Here is a 24,195-nt window from a genome sequence, read left to right as displayed (position 1 = left end):
CCTTAAGCAAACATTTTACCCACCTGTGCCTGCCTCCACCATTCCTAACCAGATGTCCACTTCCTCAGTATGACTGACCTCAGCTAAGTTAGAAACACAATCTGACTACCCTAATTCCCATGAAAGCATGTGGCCCTCCCCTTATCTCTAGCGTCCTCGGAGCACAGATGTCTCCCCTTCCCCTGATCCATAGGATATACATTCCAAGACCCCCAGTGGATGCCTGAAGCCACGGACAGTAATGAACCCTCTGTGTTTTTTCCTATACATACCTGCCTATGATAAAGTTTGATTTATAAATTAGGCACAGTAAGAGAGTAGCGACAGTAATAAAGTAGGAAAATTGTAACAAAATACTGTAACAAAAGTTAGGTGAATGCGGTCTCTCTCTAAAAATGTCTTATTGTGCTGTACTCATCCTTCTTGTGATGGTGTGAGATTAAACGCCTACAGTGATGACATGAAGTGAGGCAAATGATGTAGCCAATGGGACATAGCATTAGGCTACTATTGACCTCCTGATGATGTCAGAGGGAGGCACGTCTGCTTTGGGGGTGACCCTGGATCATGGAGCCATAATGATGTCAATGGTTGGGTGTCAGAAGCAGACAATGTTGACGGTTGGGGAACCCTGGGCAGGATGGAGTTAGAAGGCTGAGATGTCACCACGCTAACTGAGACTGGTGGGTAATTTCATGCCTATTTTCAGACTGCCATTGACCACAGGTAACTGAAACTGCAGAAAATGAAACCGTGGTTAACGCGAAGTGGGGGTGGGGCTACTGCATTCTCTTTGTTTTTTAGGAAAAAAAGAGACATTTTCAGATGAAGTTTCAAGCCATACTCTGTAGTTAAATGCAGGTGTCAGGGAAGAAGGACATTTTGGAGAAGGGATTCTGTTTCCTTTCATCTTGCTCAGTTCTGTTTTCAGACGATTTGAGCCCACATCTCAACACCATCACTGACTAGCTGTATGACTTTGGAAAAATATTTAAGCTTTGTCAGGCCATTTTCTTAGCTCCAGTGTGTAGATAATAATATCCACCTATAAGTTAGTTGTATTAGAAATAATGTGGACGAAGTATTGAGCAAGAGTAGGCACTTCGTGTTAGCTATTATTATGTGACAAGACCATAAACTTGATCCTAGTGAAAGAGTTATTAATTTAATCAATTCAGTGTCAAGGTGATCAGTGGTGACCTCAGGAAGACACGGTGACTTTCAGCTTCTCCTTAACACAGCCCTCTCAGGTGGTTCAGTTTATTTATAACCATCACTATTTTGGTCAATTGTGTGGGCATGACCCGAACAGAACTTCCAGAGAGAATGGAGTGAGTAGATTTTCTGTCATTCTTGTGCCTTTCCTTTCTGTCCTCTCTTTCTCTTCCTTCACTGGGTGGCTTCTCTCTCTTATTCATCCTGCTGGGCCTCATTTGGGTAATGTGGAATCCTATTGCCTATCTGACTTTGCCATGGATATCTTCTTCTCTATGGACTCTGTTTCATAAACACATGTATAATTTTCAGCTTCAAAGAGGTATAGATGAGTGGTTCTCCCTGGGGAGATTTAAAAAATTCTAATATCTGGGTCCAAGCCCCAGAGGGTCTGATTTCACTGGTCTGGGGTGGCCTGGGTGTATGAGCCCCCCTACTTCTCCCTGCCACTGCTACACAGACACTTACCTGCTAGGTGTGCATCTGAATGAAACTGAGGGAAGTCCTACTTGGAAAGAGAGGATGGTGCATAATGAGGCAGAGCTAAGAACAAATGGTCTTGCCACATATTCTGAAAATAGCCCGTGAATAAAACTGTTTACATTATCGTGGGTCATATAACTCACAGTGACTATAATATTCCCGAGGTTATTCCATCTCCCTAGGTTAATGATGGAATCTGTGGTTTCAGATTTGGGGGCCTTTCTAAAAACATCCTGCACCAACACCAGTTCAGAAATGACATACTTTTGGTAAAATAACAGGAGCTCTGCAGAGTGTTCTCTTTTTCCAACTTTTAGATTTTTGCCTTTTGCTGACTATAAAATTAAATTATGCTACAGTTGGAAATAATTTCTATTTATATTTATCAATTTAAGAAGAAAAATCAAGTGGTCATCTTAATTGATGCTAAAAATAATTTTATATAGTTTGACATCTGTTTATGATGAAAAACTCTTGGAAAAGTAAACATATAAGGGAATTGCTATACTCTGATAAAGGAAACCACTTTAAAGAAAGAAGCAAACATCATACTTGATGTGAAACATGGCAAACTTTCTCTTCATGATCAGAAAGGAAAAAAGCAAAGATGTCTTTTTCATAAGTTTTATTCAGCTTTGTAAAGGAGATCCTAACCAGTGTAGTAAGGCAAGAAAAAGAAATAAAAAGTATAAGAATAAGAAAATAAGTATCAAAGATGCCATGATTTATATAGATAATATAATTATGAACATAAAATAGCCATTGTAATCTACAGGTAAATTACTAGAATTAATAAGAAATACAGAAAAGTAGTTAAGTACAAATTGACACACATAAATCAATTGTATATCTCTATATTGCAACAAACAGAGAATAAAATAGTTTTTTAAAATACCATTTACACTGGCAGCTAAAAATAACAAGTTTCAAGAAGATTATCAAAGATAAGATTATCAAAGTACAAGTAAAATCCCTACAAAGAAAATTATAAAAATGTTAAGTAGTATTACAGAAAACCCAATAAATGGAGAGATATATTGTAATCTTAGATTCAAAGTCACAATATTGTAAGACCCCCCCAAAATGTTAAATTTAATGTGATTCCAATCAAAACCCCCAACAAGTTTTTTTATATAACTTGACAAACTGACTCTAAGATTTATATGAAAATACAAAGAAAAAATTCCAGCCAAGACACTTTTGAGACAGAAAAATGAGGTGGGAGAAAATAACGGGCTCTACTGGATATCAAGATTTTCTATAAAGCTCCAGTAACTGAAACAGAGTGCCATTGGCATCAGATTAGTCAGACCAGTGGAAGAGAATAGTTGGCCCATCAACAAACCAGTGCACATGCAGACCTTGAACTGGTGACAAAAACAGCACTGCAAAACAGCAGGGAAAGGGCAGTCTGGTAAATGATGATGAAGAATTAGGAATCCCAACAGAATAATTATATTGAACATCCAGTTCAGTTCTGTTCAGTTCAGTCGCTCAGTCGTGTCCGACTCTTTGCGACCCCATGAATCGCAGCATGCCAGGCCTCCCTGTCCATCACCATCTCCTGGAGATCACTCAGATTCACGTCCATCGAGTCAGTGATGCCATCCAGCCATCTCATCCTTGGTCGTCCCCTTCTCCTCCTGCCCCCAATCCCTCCCAGCATCAGAGTCTTTTCCAATGAGTCAATTCTTCGCATGAGGTGGCCAAAGTACTGGAGTTTCTCTACACCAAATACAAGAATCAGTTCTAGGTGGATTAAAGTCTAAATTTCTTTGCGAAAGACAAAGACATCAAGCTTTTAGAAGGTTGAGAAAACCCCCCAAAGAAGCAAAAACAAACAAAACCACAAAGAAATCTTCATGGCTTCAGGTTAGGGAAAGATTTACTCCATGTAATACAAGGCGCACTAGCCACAGAAGAAGCAAACAGATACGTTTCAGGATGTTAAAGAATTTCTGTTCATCAGAAGACAACTTTATGAAAGTGAAAAAACAAGCCTAGTAAGTAGAAAATGGAACACATATACCTCAGAAGTGTTTATATCCAGAATAATGTGCCCCTACAAATCAACTGGAGAAGGAAATGGCAACCCACTCCAGTACTCTTGCCTGGAGAATCCCATGGATGGAGGAGCTTGGTGGGCTACAGTCCACGGGTCACAATGAGTCAGACACAACTGAGCGACTTCACTTTCATAAATCAATTAGAAATATGTCAGAGCAACCAATTGGAAAAATGAGAAGATAAAGTAGATATTTCATAAAAGTAGAAATCCAAAATGGTCAGTGAGCATATGAAAATATTCTTAACCTTTTTCTTAATCAAGGAGATGTGAATAAAATAAAATCATACAGAGAGATTCTAAATTGTGACTGTACCAAATATTGAGAAAGATATGGAGCAGCAGAAACTCCTATCTTGTTGGTGGGAATGTAGATTTGTACAACCCCTTTGGATGGCAGTGAATATTAGCAAAGAAAGGTGAAAACACACAAACACTGTGATCCTCTAAGTATACTGTTAGGTACATACACTTCACAGAAATACGTACTTATGGACACCAGGATACTGCTGCAAGAACTTTCATGAACATTCCCCACAAAAATAAAAAATTGGAAATGACCAAAATGTCCATACATTTTTTTTTAATGTGGACCATTTTTTAAAAGTCTACTAAATTTGTAATAATATTGCTTCTGTTTTATGTTTTCATTTTTTGGCCACAAGATCTTAGTTCCCTGACCAGGGATTGAACATTCACCCCTGGCACTGGAAGGCAAAGTCTTAACCACTGGGCTGTCAGGGAAGTGCCTTATATAATTTTTAATGTATTAATTATCTCTGTTATTTTCTTAAAAGGGGATAATATATAGAAATGGATATGAATAAAACTATAATTCCATACAACAGTCTTAAGAACATCAGTCAATTCAGTCACTCAGTCTTGCCTGACTCTGCGACCCCATGGACTACAGCATGCCAGGCTTCCTGGTCCATCACCAACTTCCGGAGTTTGCTCAGACTCGTGACTATTGAGTTGGTGATGCCATCCAACCATCTCATCCTCTGTCGTCCCCTTCTCCTCCTTTCTTCAATCTTTCCCAGCATCAGGGTTGTTAGAACATAATATTAAACAAAAAAAGCCAGACACAAAAGATTCAAATATATGATTCCATTTATACTAAATTCAAAAACAAGCACAACTTAACTACTTTGGATGCGTACTCAGGAGATAAAAATATAAACTAAAAACATAAGAAAAAAGTACCAAAAGTTAGGATAGTAGTAACCTCTAGGGCAGAAGAGGGAAGGAAATTGTGGATGTTCAGAAAGTTCCATTTTGTGACATGAGTAGTTGTCATAGAGCTGCTATGGACTGAATAGTGCCCCCTGACCCGCATTCATATATTGAAGCCCTAATTGCCCCCCACCATGTGACTATAAAGGAGAAGGGGCCTTTAAGGAAGTGATAAAGGTTAAATGAGTTTATAACGGCAGAGATCTGACCCTGGTACCTTTGTAAGAGAGGAGTGAATACCACAGCTCTCTACCATGTGAAGACACAGTAAGAAATTTCCATTAGCAAGTCATGAAGAAGACTCTCACCAGAACCTGACCACACTGGCACCAGCCCCTTGAACTGTGAGAAAATAAATATTTGTTGTTTAACCATTCAATCTATAGTATTTTGTTGTGGCAGCCTAAGCTGACAGATACCCAAGCATTCATTTTACAGCTAATTTATATTTCAGGTGTGTTTTCATTCTGTATATTACATATTGGGCTTCCCAGGTGGCATAGTGGTAAAGAATCCACCTGCCAGTGCAGGAGACACAAGAGACTTGGGTTTGATCCCTTGGTCAGGGAGATCCCCTGAAGTAGGAAACGTCAACCCACTCCAGTGGGTCTGGGAAATCCCAAGGAAAAAGGAGCCTGGAGGGCTGCAGAGCATGGGGTCGCAACAAGTCAGACACATACCATAATGAAAAGCTTTAAAACAAAATAAATTTAAAACAAATAACTGTTGCATTAAATGCAGAATACTGAAAAATAGAAGACAGTAGCTTGGTAGATAAATTGCTGTTAGAATTTTAGTTTATTCTTTCTCTATATATAAAGTATATATACATATATACAGAGATGACATAGCATTATAGCATGTAAAATTTCTATCCTTTTTAACTTTTAATGCAAAAGCATTTTCTATCAAAAGTAAGAGTTATTAGGGGATTCTGGTTAAATATGGACAATAGCATGAACATGTTTTACCCCAGCCCTCTGAAAATGCCAGTGGAACGACAGCATGGGAACAGTATAAATACACAAGAACAAAAAGAAGTAGAAAAGAAAGCTCAGAGGACAAAAGATGTCAAAACACTCTCAGAAAACCAGAAGTGGATGGAGGACGGTAAATGACTCAGCAGACCAGGGCTTGCTAAATGACAGTGCCTGCAGAGAAGGATAAAAACGAAGACCAAGGCATTTATTTTACCCTCTAAAACGCCAGAGCCCTGAAAATGTTGATGTGGTACAGGTGGCAAAAACTGAGACCGGAATGAGAGAAGAACATGGGAGCAGAGAACGTTCACTTGTTGTTTTTCTAACAGCAAGAAATTAAAGTTGATACATAGGAATGAAAAATAACTATATTAAACAGTGCAAAGGTAAGCAGGAAAAAAATATTATTAAATACAGTCAGATGATGGATAAAACGGAAGAGAAAGAGAATTAATGAGAGAACATAGTAAGGGCAATGTATTGTATAGCTGTATTATAATTATAAATGCATATTTTCAAGCAAGTACTAGAACTGAAATAAAAACTTCTAAATTCAGAATCATACAGAAAAATAAAGCAAATAAAACACGTCAGAAAATGCAATATTTTTAAAACTATTAAAAACATAACAAAGTAATACAAGTAAACTGAGATCAAATCTATCATGTCAAGAAATATAAATGTATTTGACTCATCTGTTTAAAAAAGTCATATTATATAACAAAGCAGTACTGAATTCTATGCTGGCTAAAAATATACCACTCAAAGTGACACAGAAAGGTCAAAATTTAAAAATGGGCAAGGATATAGCGAAGGTAGGTAGAACAGGAAGCAAGATCTTAATATCAGAGGTTTAATTTAGCCCAAAACTTAATAAACAGAATAAAAATGACACTGCTGCTGCTGCTGCTGCTGAGTCGCTTCAGTCGTGTCTGACTCTGCGACCCCACAGACGGCAGCCCACCAGGCTCCCCCGTCCCTGGGAGTCTCCAGGCAAGAACACTGGAGTGGGTTGCCATTTCCTTCTCCAATGAGAGAAAGTGAAAAGCGAAAGTCAAGTTGCTCAGTCGTGTCCGACTCTTCATGACCCCATGGACTGCAGCCTTCCAGGCTCCTCTGTCCATGGGATTTTCCAGGCAAGAGTACTGGAGTGGGGTGCCATTGCCTTCTACATAATGCTAAATAATCCATAAACAATAATGTATATATTTGCAACAAATAATGTGGCAACAATGTTTGTAAATCAAAAACTATTAGAGTATTAGGGTAAACAGACAAGAACATTGTAAGGGGCATTCCCTTGTGGTCCAGTGGTGAGGATTACATGCTTACACTGCAGGGGGGATATGGGTTTGATCCCTGTTCAGGGAACTAAGATCACACATGCAGTGCAGAGCTGCCAAATAAACAAACACAAAATCCACATTGTAGGGGATTCCAGTTCCAGTTCAGTTGCTCAGTCATGTCCGACTCTTTGCGACCCCAGGGACTGCAGCACACCAGGCCTCCCTGTCCATCACCAACTCCCAGAGTTCACTCAAACTCATATCCATCGAGTCAGTGATGCCATCCTACCATCTCATCCTCTGTCGTCCCCTTCTCCTCCTGCCTTCACTCTTTCTCAGAATCAGGGTCTTTTCAAATGAGTCACTTCTTCCCATCAGTTGGCCAAAATATTGGAGTTTCAGCTTCAGCATCAGTCCTTCCAATGAATATTCAGGACTGATTTCCTTTAGGATTGACTGGTTGGATCTCCTTGCAGTTCAAGGGACTTTCAAGAGTCCTCTCAACCCCACAGTTCAAAAGCATCAATTCTTTGTCCCTCAGGTTTCTTTATAGTCCAACTCTCACATCCTTACATGACTACTGGAAAAACCATAGCTTTGACCAGATGGACCTTTGTCCACAGAGTAATGTCTCTGCTTTTAATATGCTTGGCTGCAGTCACCATCTGCAGTGATTTTGGAGCCCAAAAAATAAAGTCTTTGTTTCCACTGTTTCCCCATCTATTTCCCATGAAGTGATGGGACCAGAGGCCATGATCTTCGTTTTCTGAATGTTGAGCTTTAAGCCAACTTTTTCACGCTCCTCTTTCACTTTCATCAAGAAGCTCTTTAGTTCGTCTTCACTTTCTGCCATAAGGGTGGTGTCATCTGCATATCTGAGGTAATTGATATTTCTCCCGGCAATCTTGATTCCAGCTTGTGCTTCATCCAGTCCAGCATTTCTCATGATGTACTCTGCATAGAAGTTAAATAAGCAGGGTGACAATATACAGCCTTAATGTACTCCTTTCCAAATTTGGAACCAGTCTGTTGTTCCACATCCAGTTCTAACTGTTGCTTCTTGACCTGCATACAGATTTCTCAGGAGGCAGGTCAGGTGGTCTGGTATCCCCATCTCTTTGTGTATTTTCCACAGTTTATTGTGATCCACACAGTCAAAGGCTTTGGCATAGTCAATAAAGCAGAAGTAGATGTTTTTCTGGAACTTTCTTGCTTTTTCTATGACCCAGCGGATGTTGGCAATTTGATCTCTGGTTCTTCTGCCTTTTCTAAATCCAACTTGAACATCTGGAAGTTCACAACTCACGTATTGCTGAAGACTCGCTTGGAGAATTTTGAGCATTACTTTGCTAGCGTGTGTGATGACTGCAATTGTGCAGTAGTCTGAGCATTCTTTGGCATTGCCTTTCTTTGGGATTGGAATGAAAACTGACCTTTTCCAGTCCTGGGCCACTGCTGAGTTTTCCAAATTTGCTGGCATATTGAGTGCAGCACTTTCACAGCACCATCTTTTAGGATTTGAAATAGCTCAACTGGAATTCCATCACCTCCACTAGCTTTGTTCGTAGTGGTGTTTCCTAAGACCCACTTGACTTCACATTCCAGGATGTCTGGCTCTAGATGAGTGGTCAGACCATCGTGATTATCTGGGTTGTGAAGATCTTTTTTATATAGTTCTTCTGTGTATTCTTGCCACCTCTTCTTAATATCCTCTGTTAGGTCCATACCATTTCTGTCGTTTATTGTGCCCATCTTTGCATGAAATGTTCCCTTGGTATCTCTAATTTTCTTGAAGAGATCTCTAGTCTTTCTCATTCTATTGCTTTCCTCTATTTCTTTGCATTGATAGCTGAAGAAGGCTTCCTTATCTCTCCTGGCTATTCTTTGGAACTCTGCATTCAAATGGGCATATCGTTCCTTTTCTCCTTTGCTTTTTGCTTCTCTTCTTTTCACAGCTATTTCTAAGGCCTCCTCAGACAACCATTTTGACTTTTTGCATTTGTTTTTCTTGGGGGTGGTCTTGATCACTGCCTCCTGTACAATGTCACAAAACTCTGTCCATAGTTCTTCAGGTAATCTGTCTATCAGATCTAATCCCTTGAATCCATTTGTCACTTCCACTGTGTAATCATAAGGGATTTGATCAAGGTCATACCTGAATGGTCTAGTGGTTTTCCCTACTTTCGTCAAGTAGGGAAATTTAAGTCTGAATTTGGCAATAAGGAGTTCATGATCTGAGCCACAATCAGCTCCCAGTCTTGTTTTTGCTGATGTAAAGAGCTTCTCCATCTTTGGCTGCAAAGAATATAATCAATCTGTTTTCAGTATTGCCACCTGGTGATGTCCATGTGTATAGTCTTCTCTTGTGTTGTTGGAAGAGGGTGTTTGCTATGACCAGTGTGTTTTCTTGGCAGAACTCTATTAGCCTTTGCCCTGCTTCGTTCCATACTCCAAGGCCAAATTTCCCTTTTACTCCAGGTATTTCTTGACTCCTACTTTGGCATTCCAGTCCCCTATAATGAAAAGGACATTTTTTGGGGGTGTTAGTTCTAGAAGGTCTTGTAGGTCTTCATAGAACCGTTCAACTTCAGCTTCTTCAGCATTACTGGTTGGGGCATACACTTGGATAACTGATATCGAATGGTTTGCCTTGGAAATGAACAGAGATCATTCTGTCCTTTTTGAGATTGCATCCAAATACTGCATTTCAGACTCTTTTGTTAACTGTGATGGCTACTCCATTTCTTCTTAGGTATTCTTGCCCACAGTAGTAGATATAATGGTCATCTGAGTTAAATTCACCCATTCCAGTCTATTTTGGTTCGCTGATTCCTAAAATGTCAACGTTCACTCTTGCCGTCTCCTGTCTGACCACTTCCAATTTGCCTTGATTCATGGACCTAGCATTCCAGGTTCCTATGCAATATTGCTCTTTACAGCATCAGGCTTTACTTCCATCACCAGTCACATCCACAACTGGGTGTTGTTTTTGCTTTGGCTCCGTCTCTTCATTCTTTCCATAGTTATTTCTCCACTGATCTTTAGTAGCATATTGGGCACCTACCCACCTGGGGAGTTCATCTTTCGGTGTCCTATCTTTTTGCCTTTTCATACTGTCCATGGAGTTCTCAAAGCAAGGATGCTGAAGTGATTTGCCATTCCCTTCTCCAGAGGACCGTGTTTTGTCAGAACTCTCCACCACGACCGGTACGTCTTAGGTGGCCCTACACGGCATGGCTCATAGTTTCATTGAGTTAGACAAGGCTGTGGTCCATGTGATCAGATTGGTTAGTTTCCTGTGATTGTGGTTTTCAGTCTGTTTGCCCTCTGAAGGAGAAGGATAAGAGGCTTCTGGAAGCTTCCTGATGGAAGAGACTGACTTGAGGAGGAACCTGGGTCTTTTTCTGGTGGGTGGGGCCATGCTCAGTAAATCTTTAATCTAATTTTCTGTTGAAGGGCAGGCCTGTGTTGCCTCCCTGTTATTTGACCTGAGGCCAAACTTGTAGGGGATAGGGAAGTGTAATTTATTTCTTTCACCCCTATGACAGATCAAATATATAAAGTATGTAGGGATACAGATAACCAGAGTAGCATAATTAATAAGATAGATCTAATTAATATATTTCAAACTATATTCCTTGAAAAATAACTGTATAAATTGGCCGAATATTAAGCAACAAAACCTAGACGAGATCCAAAAAGTAGAAACAATAAAGAAAATATTCTCTGATCACACTGCAATAAAATGAGAAAAAACAAAATCAGGGAAGAAAATGATCCTTCCATTTGATAATTTTTAAAACCTTTCTTGGCGAACTCTTAGATGAAAAAAAAAACAACAAACCAAAATCATATAATTTCTAGGGAAGAAAAAAATTTTTAAATAGCACTTTGTATGTGTGCATGTATCCATATCATAATTTGTTCTGCTATACAGTATTCTATACTATGCTGCTAAGTCACTTCAGTCGTGTCTGACTCTGTGCGACCCTGTAGACGGCAGTCCACCAGGCTCCCCCATCCCTGGGATTCTCCAGGCAAGAACACTGGAGTGGGTTGCCATTTCCTTCTCCAATGCAGGAAAGTGAGAAGTGAAAGTGAAGTCGCTCAGTCGTGTCCAACCCTCAGTGACCCCATGGACTGCAGCCTTCCAGGCTCCTCCATCCATGGGATTTTCCAGGCAAGAGTACTGGAGTGGGGTGCCATTGCCTTCTCCAATTCTATACTATATTCACCTGTATTTCCTTCTTAAAGTCTTCATATTTCTTTCTATATTTAGATGATTCATTCCCTTAGATGCATGTGTGTGTGTGTGTGTGTGTGTGTGTGTGTGTGATATGTGATAGGCTTCTAATATTTTCCCATAAAGATTATTCCAACACCATTCTTAGTAGGTTATCATTTCTCTTGCAATTCCTCCTACCACCTCTGTCATACACCTAATTCCCATGCATACTCAAGTCTGTCTCTCTTACTGATCTATACCACATAATCTAAATGCTTTATAGTAGGATTTAATCTGGTTGATCATTTGACCCCTCCTTACTTGTCTTTGGGGCTTCCCTGATAGTTCAGAGGTTAAAGCGTCTGCCTGCAATGTGGGAGACCTGGGTTCAATCCCTGGGTTGGGAAGATCCCCTGAAGAAGGAAAGGGCAACCCACTCCAGTATTCTTGCCTGGAGAATCCCATGGACGGAGGAGCCTGGTGGACTGCAGTCCACAGACTTGCAAAAAGTCAGACACGACTGAGCGACTTCACTTCACTTTACTACTTGTCTTTGTAAAAATTATCTTGGTTCTTCCCATTTCTTTACTTTTCCATATCAATTTAAGAGTCAGATTTTCAAGCTCTTTTCTTACAACTCTCAAAACTTTGTAAGTGCATTGAATTTATCTATTATGACAGGGATTCCCTGGTAGCTCAGATGGTAAATTGTCTGCCTGCAATGCTGAAGACCCAGGTTCGATCCCTGGGTTGGGAAGATCCCCTGGAGAAGGAAATGGCAACTCACTCCAGTACTTTTGCCTGCAAAATTCTATGGACGGAGGAGCCTGGTAGGCTACCGTCCATGGGGTCACAAAGAGTCAGACATGACTGAGCGACTTCACTGTATAGTAAAAATTGACACTTTTATAACATGTATAATTGTATCTCCCAATTTATATAAGCTTTCTTTTATATTCTTCCATAAAAGTTGACATCTTCTGTAAAGTTCGTACCTATCTTGTCTCTAGGTACATTACCATTTTGTTACCCTTTTGAATATTTCTACTGCTAAAATAAATTGATGCTATTAAATTTATGCATATTGATTTTGCATTCAGCAACCTTCCAGAACTCCTTAACAATTGTTATTCAAACAGTTATATCATCTGCAAATAATGAGGAAATTGCTTCTTTCTTTATGATTCTTATACCACTTGTTTATTTTTCCTGTCTTATTAAACTGGCCAGGACTTTCAGGACAATGCTGAATTGATGCTATAATAGTGACCATATTTCTTTTGTTCTTGGTTCTAAAGAATATGCATCTAATATTTCATTATTATCATGATGACTATGGGATTCTTATAAGATACTTCCCTTATCAAATTATGGAAATTTCTTTTCACTTCTGGTTTAAGAGTTTCATTTTGAATGAGTATTGGTTTTTATCAATATTTCTATTCTTATTATCATACAGTCTTTTATTTATTAATATAGTAAGTTACAGTACTAAATTTGCTAATCTCTTTTAATGGTTCTAGCTTGATCAATGCTAGATTCAGTTTGCCAACATTTCATTTGATCTGTCTAGGTAAATGAGGCTGGCTTATAATCTTCTCTCATGAGCCAACCCTTTGGGTTGCTTTTCCATCTCTGCTTCACTGTCTTCCTTCTATATTTGCCCTGAGAACTCCAAATTCTGACTCTGCTCTGCAGAACAATTCAGCTCTCCATCCCCCCATGGCATTTCTCAATAAGTGATCAAAGAGTTTTCACTAAAAGTCTCTCAGTAGCTTCTAAAACATTTGATAGATTCTGAAGAAAAAGCAATGTAATCATTTTACGCACAGATCATTTAAAAATCTGAAATGTAAAATTAATTGTCATTTACATAGAATTTCTGAATTTTCATGTTTTTTAGAGCAGTGAATGAACTTCAAGGACTGACTTAGTTCATACTGGTTAACATGGAGTTAGTTATGGAATTAATCCTCTGTCTTAATTAATGCATTTTGTTGTCCTATGACATTACATTTACATTTGTTGTTTACTTTGGTTAAACCTGCATTTGTCATCATTACCATTGCATAGTATCACAATTCAAAGAATGAACTATCATTGTAAAAGTGGTTTGCAGAAATATGATAGTGACAAAAATAGAAAAATAAATCCTGTAAGTAATAAATGGACTTCGTCAAAGCAAAAGGCTTGAATCTGTATGTCATAAGTGGACGATCAATGTGGATAATCACACAAAAGCAGATAAAAATATATAAGAAAACAGGGAGATGACAGGATAAATAAATTTTATTGGATCAATGATCCTTTTGGTCAAGTGTGTGTGTATTAGCCCCTCAGTAGTGTCCGACTCTTTGTGTCTGACTCTTTGCGACCCCATGGACTGTAACCCTCCAGACTCCTCTGTCCCTGGAATTCTCCAGGCAAGAATACTGGAGTGGGTTGCCATTTCCTTCTCCAGGGGATCTTCCCAACCCAGGGGTCAAACCTAGGTCTCCTGACTTGCAGGCAGATTCTTTATTGTCTGAGCCACCAGGGAAGCCCCTTTGTTCTAATACCTAATTTATTATCTCTTAACATTTTATCAACTAATAATAGACTTCCAAAAACTTCCTTAATATATTCTAATTTATCAACCTTACTTTTAAACCAACTGACTGTCCCTAGTACAAACGCAAAAACAAGGATTTCCAGTACAAAATTGTCAAAATTCCATGTTAAAGTTTGAATGATATAAAAACTATAGAGTCATCATTTGCCTTCATAGCAAAAATAAGCACAATTATACCTTTGCTGATAAGACATAAAACCAGCTTCAAAAATAACAAATATTGTAGTTGGAAAGAAAGCAAGAAATAATCAGTAGAATTCTTTTATCAGAGCTATTGGATTTCTTATAATGTGAATGGCATTTAAAAATTGATGACTGTTATGTATGTAAATAAGCAGATACTGTACTTCATAGTTGAGTAAAATGATTGAATAAATCAGTTGTCAGTATAGATTCACCATATATGTGAGAGAGAAATATTCGATAACTTCTTGTCCTGTTTATCATGAAGCTGATTTTAAAAGAAGAGATTTCTGGTTTAATTAAACTTAGTTTGTCAATTACAAAATAGACTTAAAAAGTACATTAACTCCTACACCAACGTTCATAGCAGCATTATTCACAAGACTTGAAAGTTGGTTTCCAAATGTCCCATCAACAGATAAATGGACAAATGTCCAAGAAATAAATGGTAAACAAAATATGGTATGTATATATGATGAAATATTATTCAGCCTTAAAAATGACTGAGATTCTGATATTTGCCACAACATGGATGAAGCTTTAAAATACTATGCTAAGTTAAATTTGCCAGATACAAAAAAGGACCAGTATTGTATTGATATGATTCCTCTTATATGAGGTACCTAGAATAGGCAAATTTATGGAGACAGGGAAGGTAGAATAGCGGTTTTCAGGAAGCAGGGGAAGGAGAAATGGGGAGTTGCCTAATGAGTTTCTGTTTGAGATGATGAAAAATTTTAGAGATGGATATACTTTGGTGATGTTTGCACAATCTTATGAATGTATTTAATGCTGCTGATTGTATACTTTAAAATGGTCATTTAAAGTAGTAAGTTTTTTATCATATGTATTTTACCACAGTGAAAAGAAAAGATAGTTAAATTGATATTAAAGAAGCTCTAGCTATATGAGCAGCAAGGAAAGGCCTCACTATACCAATGGAAGATGTTGCTTCCAAATGCAGTATGGCACTTACTGGTGACAACAGGGGAGCTCTGTCTATAGCATGCCTCCAGACCCTGATTTGCTGTTGAGGGCCATCATGGAAGTTGTGATTATAAACTGACTGTGGTCACTTAGTATATGTCTCCTCAGCCAATAGGACTGAAACAAAAAGTGAGCACAGGATACTTTTACACACTGAATTGCTCTGGCTGGCAAACAACAACAACAACAAAAGGTTTTGCAGTGTTTTCTAATAAGAAATCAAATCTTTTAAAATGAGTATTTCTGTGGCTATGTATGGCATGTCTCAGTAATATATTTAGGATGTTGAATACTCTAGATCTTTGACTTCAGGGTCTAAATACCAGAATTTTTAAGTGATTAAATATCACAACTTCTTAAAATTGAACAGCGGTGCAAATAGCTCAGTGGCTGAGAGTTCGACATTTTCCCAGTACCAATGATTCTCTTCACTCATCAGGAAAAACACTTAAGGTATGTCTTTGCATATTAAAAATCACATCCAAAGGCTGCATCTGAACATGCAAAAATGCCTTGTGAGGCTAATGTCACCAGAGAGAGGATGTGACTCCATCAGCTGCTGTCTCCCCAGCTGAGACCTTTTACCTAGTTTGCAGCGGCACTAAGCCGGGGCTCTTGTCCTCTGGTGAAACTCTGAAAATAGTCTTTAGAGAGAACTCTCTCCATAATTTCTAGATCTGCATTGGATGTGAAAGGCCAGAAATAATCTGTCAAAGCTTCCCAACAACCTATAATTCTGAGTTAAGATTTTCTAATTTAGAAAACATAAAGAGCGGGGGGAAACCCAACAAGCTTTGGCAGCTGACAGCTCAAGCAGCTCCCCAGCCAGACATAGATTTCTTCCTGAATGATTTCAAACAGCCTTTCTCCTCTCACAGATAGGAAAGAAACATTACTGCTATTCGCTCTTTAATCTGGTTTTTACTTTTAGTTAAGATACGCAGATACATGGTTTAAAAGGTCACATAGCTCCATAAAGATTCAAACAAAAACAGCAATTTCACGTTCCTCATCTCCTCACGCCTAATCTGTACTTTTAGAGCCAACCACTCTGTTTTGTTTTTTTTTCCCTACTGCTTTCTTTGATACCTCTCATTCTCTAATAATATACTCAGACTACTATTAAAAAATTTTTTTTTCCACATTAGATATTATCTATTGGCTTTCTGTTATAGAAAAGAAAGGGATTAAGTCCACATATAAACACTTATTTTCTTTTTCTGTCTCTCCTCTTCCCATTATAGCTATAATTTTTGGTTAGATAATCAGACAATATGTACACTGCCTATATATATATGATTATAGAATAGTATTGCTAAGCAAATACTACTCCCAGCTGTATCACGCAGTATATTTTGATTATATGTATATATACATATACATATATATTGCTTTCTCTGGAGTTAATAAGGACTTCATTTCTTCCTTTGCTCAGTTTTCTATATATTATCACTAATTCATACCCAAAGTCTTCTCCAGAGGTTTAATTAGTGCTTAAGTTTACTTGAATGTATCAGATTATCCATCAGTTTCCATTTTTCTTGGGAAAATCCCTCTTAGAGCCCCTCAACCGCTGCCTCAGTTTGGTCTAGATGTTCCCTCAGTGTGATGAACAGATCTTTTCCAGAGGCTTTTCTTTCTCCATCCTCTTTTGGATTCCATCTGTCACTTCCCTGCATCCCATATTCTCCTCTTTATCGGTTGCTTCCTTGTTTTGGTGGGACACAGCATCTAGTAACTTTTTTAGATCGGTTGGTGAGAAATAAATTTTCTGAGACTTGGCATATCTTTATTCTACCCTCATCTAAACAGTTTAGCTGGAGAAGCAATTCTATATTAGAAATTATTTTCCTCAAAAAATTTAAGGCATTGTTCCATTGTCTTATAGCCTCCAGTTTTTGCTATGAACAAATCTGGCACTATTTTGATTCTCAGTCCTTTGTATGTGACCTCTGATTTTCACTCCCTCAGGAAAAGTTAGACTCTTTTGTTTGTGTAAAATGTTCTCAGATTTTGTGATGTTGTGCCTTGCTATGAACATTTTTCATTCATTTTCCTGAACACTCATGGGTACTTTAACTGACTAGATCCTTCAGTTTAGGGAAATTTTCTTATATTATTTCTTTGATAATTTTCTCCTGTGTATGTCCTTCTCTATTTCTTTTTGGATCTCCCATTAATCAGACGTTGTACTTATTGGTCTAATTCTCTAATTTTCATATTTTTAATCACCTCTTATTTATTTCTTTTTGTTCCACTTTCTGTGAGATTTCAACTCTGTTTCTAGCCCTTCTATTAATGTTTTAATTTTGCTATCATATTTTTGCTTTCAAGTGTTCGTTTTTGTCCTTTGAATGTTCTAGTTTGAAGCCTTTTGTTTGTACTCACTATCTTCTCATCTCCTAACTCCCTAAAAATATTAATGATCAGGATTTTTCCTAAATCTACTTCTATCTCCATTCTCTCTTTTTCTTTTTCTTTCCTGTTTCGTTCCTTTAGTCTTTAGTGTTAGAAGTATCCTTCAGATTCCTGATGCTCAGTGGCTGCCTGAGTATATTAAAAGTGCAGCGTCTTCCTGAGCTGTTAACCTGACTGCCAAGCTTCTAGGAACCTTCTGAGGGGAAGCAGTGGGTGGGTGGCCGGGTTGTCTGCCTTTCAGTACATATGTAAATTTTTCTTTCATACCCCTGTGTCAGGATGCAGCTCTCTCCCTCTTATTCAGTCAGTCTATTTCCAGATCAGAGGAGGCAGTTCCTCTCTGAATGGGTGGTGTGGGGTGGTATTTAGAAAGCCCAATTGCTTGTTAATAAAGACTTTCAAGCTCTCTTTACAGACCCACTTGCCACTGTCTCCCTGGGCTCCACTTTCAGAGGCATTTAGCGTCCCTAAGTCCTAAGCAGCTCTGCTCTCTGGGTTGGCTTGCTTCTGGGAACTCCCGGCTTCCAGCTTTCTAGGGTCTGCCCTGTTGGTTACCATTCATCCGTCTTCACTGTAATCTCCAAAATGCTGTTGTGTTCTCCATTATCGTTGCCCTAGTGAATGTATACTTTTTTAAAAGTTCCTTTCACAATCATTTAAGAAGAATTTCCAAAAGGTTGGAGGTAAATACATGTTCAATCTGCCATATTCAATCAAAACTCTTCATTTTTCATACCAGTGTTTACATTTAGAATCTTATAATTTAAAAAAAATATAGTGTATCCAAAATTAGGTATGATTTATGCATGCATCTATGTCCTTTTGGGGAGTAGTTCTCTAATGGTAGTTCCTCAGGCCAGCAGCATTAGGCTCAGCTGGGAACTCGTTAGAAATGCCAATTCTTGGGCTCTGCCCCAGACTTAGCGAATCAGAAACTCTGGGCCGACAGCCTGGAAATCTATGCTTGAACAGGCTTTCCATGGGGTCAGATCTGTGCTGGAGTCTGAGAACCATTGCTGTCGGTGAGTGAGGCATTCTGAACACTAGAGAAACACTCCCCTACTCTCAACCTCAGCTTTGGAGCCTTCTCCTCAAATCCAAACCCAAAATGTGTCCAACAGAATAAAAAGGCTCTTTTGAGATGACTTCCTCTAACAGGATCCATCCTCCTGAGAAAATGTGTATGAATTCAGATGCTTTTCTCTTCCATGACACCTAGTTATTTACTGCTTTAGATAGTAAACAGACCAGGATCCCTGAGGCCAGAAGTGCCAGCAGGCCAAGCATGGCATGAGAAGAAAAGACAGTGGGAATCAGAGAAGTCTGGAGAGGGGAGATGCAGTCAGATCTCCTCCCTCTCCCGTATTTTCAGTCAACAAGTTGAGGGAGGAACGGCCGGCTTCCCTCAGGGCAGGGAGCCTTGAGGGACCTCATGGAACAGGAGGAGCTTTGTTTGGAAGCCTGTGGTGGGTGCATGCCCTCGCCCTCTGCCCACCTTCAGAGCAGCAGAGGCTGCTAGTCATCCCAGCCACGCATGTCCCTCCCCACCCCACCCATCTTTGCGATTCCTCTGAGTTCCTCCATCTGCGTCTCATCTCCCTAGCTTCACCTCGTCTCCTTCCCCACCTTGGTGATGCTCTTTGCACACTCTCCTTTGGAACAATCACAACCACTCTCCCTTTGAGCTCCCTCCAAGGTGCAGTTAATACTCTCTTTCCACCTTCCCTCCCAGGTATGTCTTCACTGTCATTTATACCTTTGAAGCCTTGATAAAGATATTGGCAAGAGGATTTTGTCTAAATGAGTTCACTTACCTGAGAGATCCTTGGAACTGGCTGGATTTTAGTGTCATCACTCTGGCGTGAGTATTTCTCCACATTGATCTGTGTATGACATTATATGTGTGTCCAGAAAAACATCTACTTCTGCTTTATTGACTATGCCAAAGCCTTTGACTGTGTGGATCACAACAAACTGTGGAAAATTCTTTAAGAGATGAGAATATCAGACCACCTTACCTGCCTCCTGAGAAACCTGTATGCAGGTCAAGAAGCAACAGTTAGAACTGGACATGGAACAACAGACTGGTTCCAAATAGGAAAAGGAGTATGTCAAGGCTGTATATTGTCACCCTGCTTATTTAACTTATTTGCAGAGTACATCGTGTGAAGTGCTGGGCTGGATGAAGCACAAGCTGGAATCAAGATTGCCAGGAGAAATATCAATAATCTCAGATACTCAGATGACACCACCCTTATGGCAGAAAGCAAAGAGAAACTGAAGAGTGTCTTGATGAGAGTGCAAGAGGAGAGTGAAAAAGCTGGCTTAAAGCTGAATATTCAAAAAACTGAAGATCATGGCATCTGGCCCCATCAGTTCATGGTAAATAGATGGGGAAACAATGGAAACAGTGACAGATTTGATTTTTGGGGGCTCCAAAATCACTGCAGACGGTGATTGGAGCCATGAAATTAAAAGACGCTTTTAATTTTTGCTCCTTTGAAGAAAAGCTATGACCAACCTAGACAGCATATTAAAAAGCAGAGACATTACTTTGCCAACAAAGGTCCATCTAGTCAAAGCTATGGCTTTTCCAGTAGTCATGTATGGATGTGAGAGTTGGACTGTAAAGAAATCTGAGTGCTGAAGAATTGATGCTTTTGAACTGTGGTGTTGGAGAAGACTCTTGAGAGTCCCTTGGACTGCAAGGAGATCCAACCAGTCAATCCTAAAGAAAGTTGATCCTGAATATTCATTGGAAGGACTGATGCTGAAGCTGAAACTCCCAATACTTTGCCCACCTGATGCAAAGAAGTGACTCATTTGAAAAGTGACTCATTTGTTGGGAAAGATTGAAGGCAGGAGGAGAAGGGGATGACAGAGGATGAGATGGTTGGATGGCATCACCGACTCAATGGACATGAATTTGAGTAAACTCTGGGAGTTGGTGATGGACAGGGAGGCCTGGTGTGCTGCAGTCCATGAGGTTGCAAAGAGTCAGACGTGACTAAGTGACTGACATGGAACAGGCTGCCATTCTGGGGGTGTTATCCTTATCTCTTTCCAGCTTCCCCATTTAGGACTGTGTGGCCCAGGGTCTCTTTGCCAAAGACTCTTGCTTTGGGAGTCATTTTCCAGGGTTAGTTCCATACCCCCGGGGAGAAGTTGGAGACTTTAAATCTGAGCTGATAACTGGCCTGTCAAAGTGGATCAGCTTTGTACCTCCCAAACTGAAGATCTTTCCCTGAGGAACCAGTGCCCAAGGAGATGGGTTGGCCACACACCATCTGCATGGGTAGTACACAGAATCTTCTAGATCACAATGGTGTGGTGGTGGTTTAGCTGCTAAGTCATGTCCAACTCTTGTTATCCCATGGACTGTAGACCACCAGGCTCCTCTGTCCATGGGATTTCCCAGATAAGAATACTGGAATGGGTCGCCATTTCCTTCTCCAGGGAATCTTCCTGGCCCAGAGATTGAACCCACGTGTCCTGCATTGCAGGTGGATTCTTTACCACTGAGCCACCAGGGAAGTACTTGCATCTTCTCAAAGAGGCCATTCTGAAAAATATTGCCATAATTAAATCAGGGTTCAGGTCAGTCTATGGATGCAAGTACCAGTAGATTCCCAGTGTCTGTTCTGGGTCCTTCCTAGGCTTGCGTTGCCCCAGATTGTCCTTATTTATGCTGCATAAATTCCCGAGACCCTCTTTATGCAGAGATGCTGACTGGTTCCTGGTTCTACAGCTACGCTGGTGAAGTGACAGACCTCCGAGGGATCTCAGGCCTGCGGACGTTCAGAGTCCTTCGAGCTTTAAAGACCGTGTCTGTGATCCCGGGTGAGTGGCTTTAACCAGCATATTTACTCACAGAGCTTATGTTGGCTTCCACAGCCTAACATCCCACTTTGATTTTCACAAGAGCCCTATAAATTGCCAGAATATGGACTATTGTCCTCATTTAAGAGATAAAGAAACTGAGGCCCAGAGAGTAGAAAACACAATCCCAAATCCTCATCACTAGAGGCAGTTGTGACCTGGAAACCTCATGTCCTGATTCTTAGCCAGCGCTTTGTCCAGAATAACTCATGGTGTCCATAACGGACAAAAAGGTCAGGTCCTTGTTTTACATTCTCATTGCGGGGTTCAGGCAAGCCTCCAGTCAGATTCTCATTTATACTCGAAACCAAAATGTAAGCTTGGAAACAGAGAATAAGGGAAAAGGCAGTCCTAGGCTCTGGTGGTTGTCTTCCTCATTTTCATGAATCTGAACATTTGAGCCTCAGCCCTGCCTTTGGACCCACAGAAGAGAAAATAATTAGACCACTCTTGATTACAGACAATTCAGAAATGGAAATAGTCCCCCAGGGCGGATCTTATTGGGCCTCCAAGATCTCTGTTGCCACTTGATACTCCTCAACCCCCTCTGGGTTGATGGAGGGGATGGGGAGGCCTGAGACCAGGTAATAGCCTTGAGATGGGACTCAAGGCTTCCCCCTTGTGGCCTAATGGGTTGTCTCCCTTCCCTCACCCCAAAACCCCTGCCCTCACCTGGAAACAGAAATACTTATGCTAGAGTAGAAGTCCCTTTCCACAGTTCTGCGTCTGGCTCTGCAGGAAATGACTGGAAAGGCTTTGCCAACTTCCACTGAATGAAGAAAATCATGAAGAATCATTTTCTTCATGAAGAAAATCACAGCAATAAGTAGTCAGTCTTCCCCTTAGTATCTCTCTCACCTACTCAGCCAGGAAGACCCTGAGTTTTGTGTACAACACCTGGCCTATGGAGACTCCCCTCCTGCCTCTTCTCTCTCCTGTACCCACCTCCAGGATCTTCCTGTGGTTCCACAGATACTCACAGCTTTTGCTCATCACGCAGCCCCAGGCCACGCTGCTCCTCTGTTAGGAAAATCCCTTCTCCTCTTCACTCAGCTCATAGGCATCCTCAGGGTTCTGCCATGCTCTGACTCCCTCAAGGAGGCTGCCTGGTCCTTCCCATCTTCCTCAACCCCCCACCCGACCCTACTCCCACCCCCAGGCTTCTGTGATGGACTGTTTCTCTGTGTGCCCACCTACTCACTAATGCTATAGAGTTTCCCCTCACTCGTCAGGCAGCCCCACAACAGGCCCGTGCCTTAACCATTGCTTGGCTCCTGAGAGAGAACCAAGCAGAGCAGAGGGTGCTCAGTGGATTATTCGGCCAAAAAGACAAGGCAAGGCTAGATCGCAGCTTGCTTCTCTGCTTAGAGCTCTTTCTGTTACTTAGAAATCTGCTTTTCCAAAGAAGGTGATTTCCTTTGCCAGAGCAATAAATCGTCCTTCCTTAAACAAGCAGGGCCCCCATCTTTGCTGCCAGCTATGCTGCTCAGATTCTGTTTCTTCCTCAGTGTCTCTCATGGCCTCGCTCTATTGCTGTGTTCATCCTCTGTCTTTGTGTCCCTGTCTTGTTCTATCTCCCTTGCATCTCTCCCTCCCTCCCTCCATTTCTTCCTTCTTCTTTTTCTTCCACCTCCTCCTCTTTCTTTCCTTCTCCTCCTCTTCCTCTTCTTCCTCCTTTCTCCTTTTCTTCTGCTTCTCCTCCTCTCTCTCTCTCACACCAATGTTCCTATGTCCCCAAGCCTCAAGCTGCCTCCCAGGACTGAGATAAGGAGATACCAAATGACGGGAGTGAAATTGGCAGCCTCCTGCTAGGCCTAGTACCTGAAGCACAGCAGGTACTCAATAACTATTTTTGCATCAAATTGCTACTGTCTGGAATTTATTCACTTTAAGAAGATTTTAATAATGCATAGTCTGGGTCTCAGTTGCCTCATCTTTACAATTGGACAATATGCTCTTCCTATCTGCCTCTCAGGCTTATGGCAAGGTTCAGATGAGAAACTGGGCTTGAAACTGCCCTAGAGTTTGTAAAATACCTCACACCTGTGTGTAATGAAAGGGTAGGAAGGCTAAGATGCAAGCGTGCCAGGCACACGTGTGTGCTCTGTGTGTGCCACGTCATCCACGTGGAAGTATCACTGTCATCTTCCCACAGGGCTGAAGGTCATCGTGGGGGCCCTGATCCACTCGGTGAAGAAGCTGGCTGACGTGACCATTCTCACTGTCTTCTGCCTGAGTGTCTTTGCCCTGGTGGGCCTGCAGCTCTTCAAGGGCAACCTCAAGAACAAATGTGTCAAGAACTGCACAGCTGGCAATGGGACAGCCAATTACTCCTCTCACGAAAGACAGGAGTGGAATTACTGCCAACGGGACCCAGGTCTGGTTGGTGGGGAGTGTGACGCCTCTGCATACCTGTGCAGACATATATTTTGATTGAAATTCTTCTCATGAGTTGTGTTTTACTTTGGGGCCCCCCATTCTCGGTTGTCCAATGTCCCTTTCTCAAGGAAATGAGTCCAGAGGCAAGTCATTCTGCCTCTACTGGAGGATGCTCAAGGCTGAGGCCACAGCTCAGCTTCTCTCTTCTCAGATGAGACATTGCCCCTTCCCAGCTCCCAGCATACCCA

At 40.6% G+C, this 24,195-nt stretch overlaps 1 protein-coding gene across 1 annotated transcript in view; it reads left to right on the top strand.

The window, feature by feature from the left end:
- SCN10A (sodium voltage-gated channel alpha subunit 10) overlaps positions 1 to 24,195 on the top strand; it is an 87,056-nt gene that overhangs the window by 4,770 nt on the left and 58,091 nt on the right. Inside the window, exons 3-6 of the mRNA XM_068983099.1 lie at positions 1,251 to 1,331; positions 19,422 to 19,550; positions 21,438 to 21,529; positions 23,724 to 23,945. Of these exons, the coding sequence (XP_068839200.1) occupies positions 1,251 to 1,331; positions 19,422 to 19,550; positions 21,438 to 21,529; positions 23,724 to 23,945 (524 nt within the window). The remainder of the gene's footprint in view (positions 1 to 1,250; positions 1,332 to 19,421; positions 19,551 to 21,437; positions 21,530 to 23,723; positions 23,946 to 24,195) is intronic.

The sequence above is a fragment of the Capricornis sumatraensis genome, chromosome 10 (genome assembly GCF_032405125.1).
Source record: "Capricornis sumatraensis isolate serow.1 chromosome 10, serow.2, whole genome shotgun sequence".
NCBI lineage: Eukaryota > Metazoa > Chordata > Mammalia > Artiodactyla > Bovidae > Capricornis > Capricornis sumatraensis.
The sequence above is the reverse complement of the archived record's forward strand: the minus strand, read 5'-3'. Positions and strand labels throughout refer to the sequence as shown.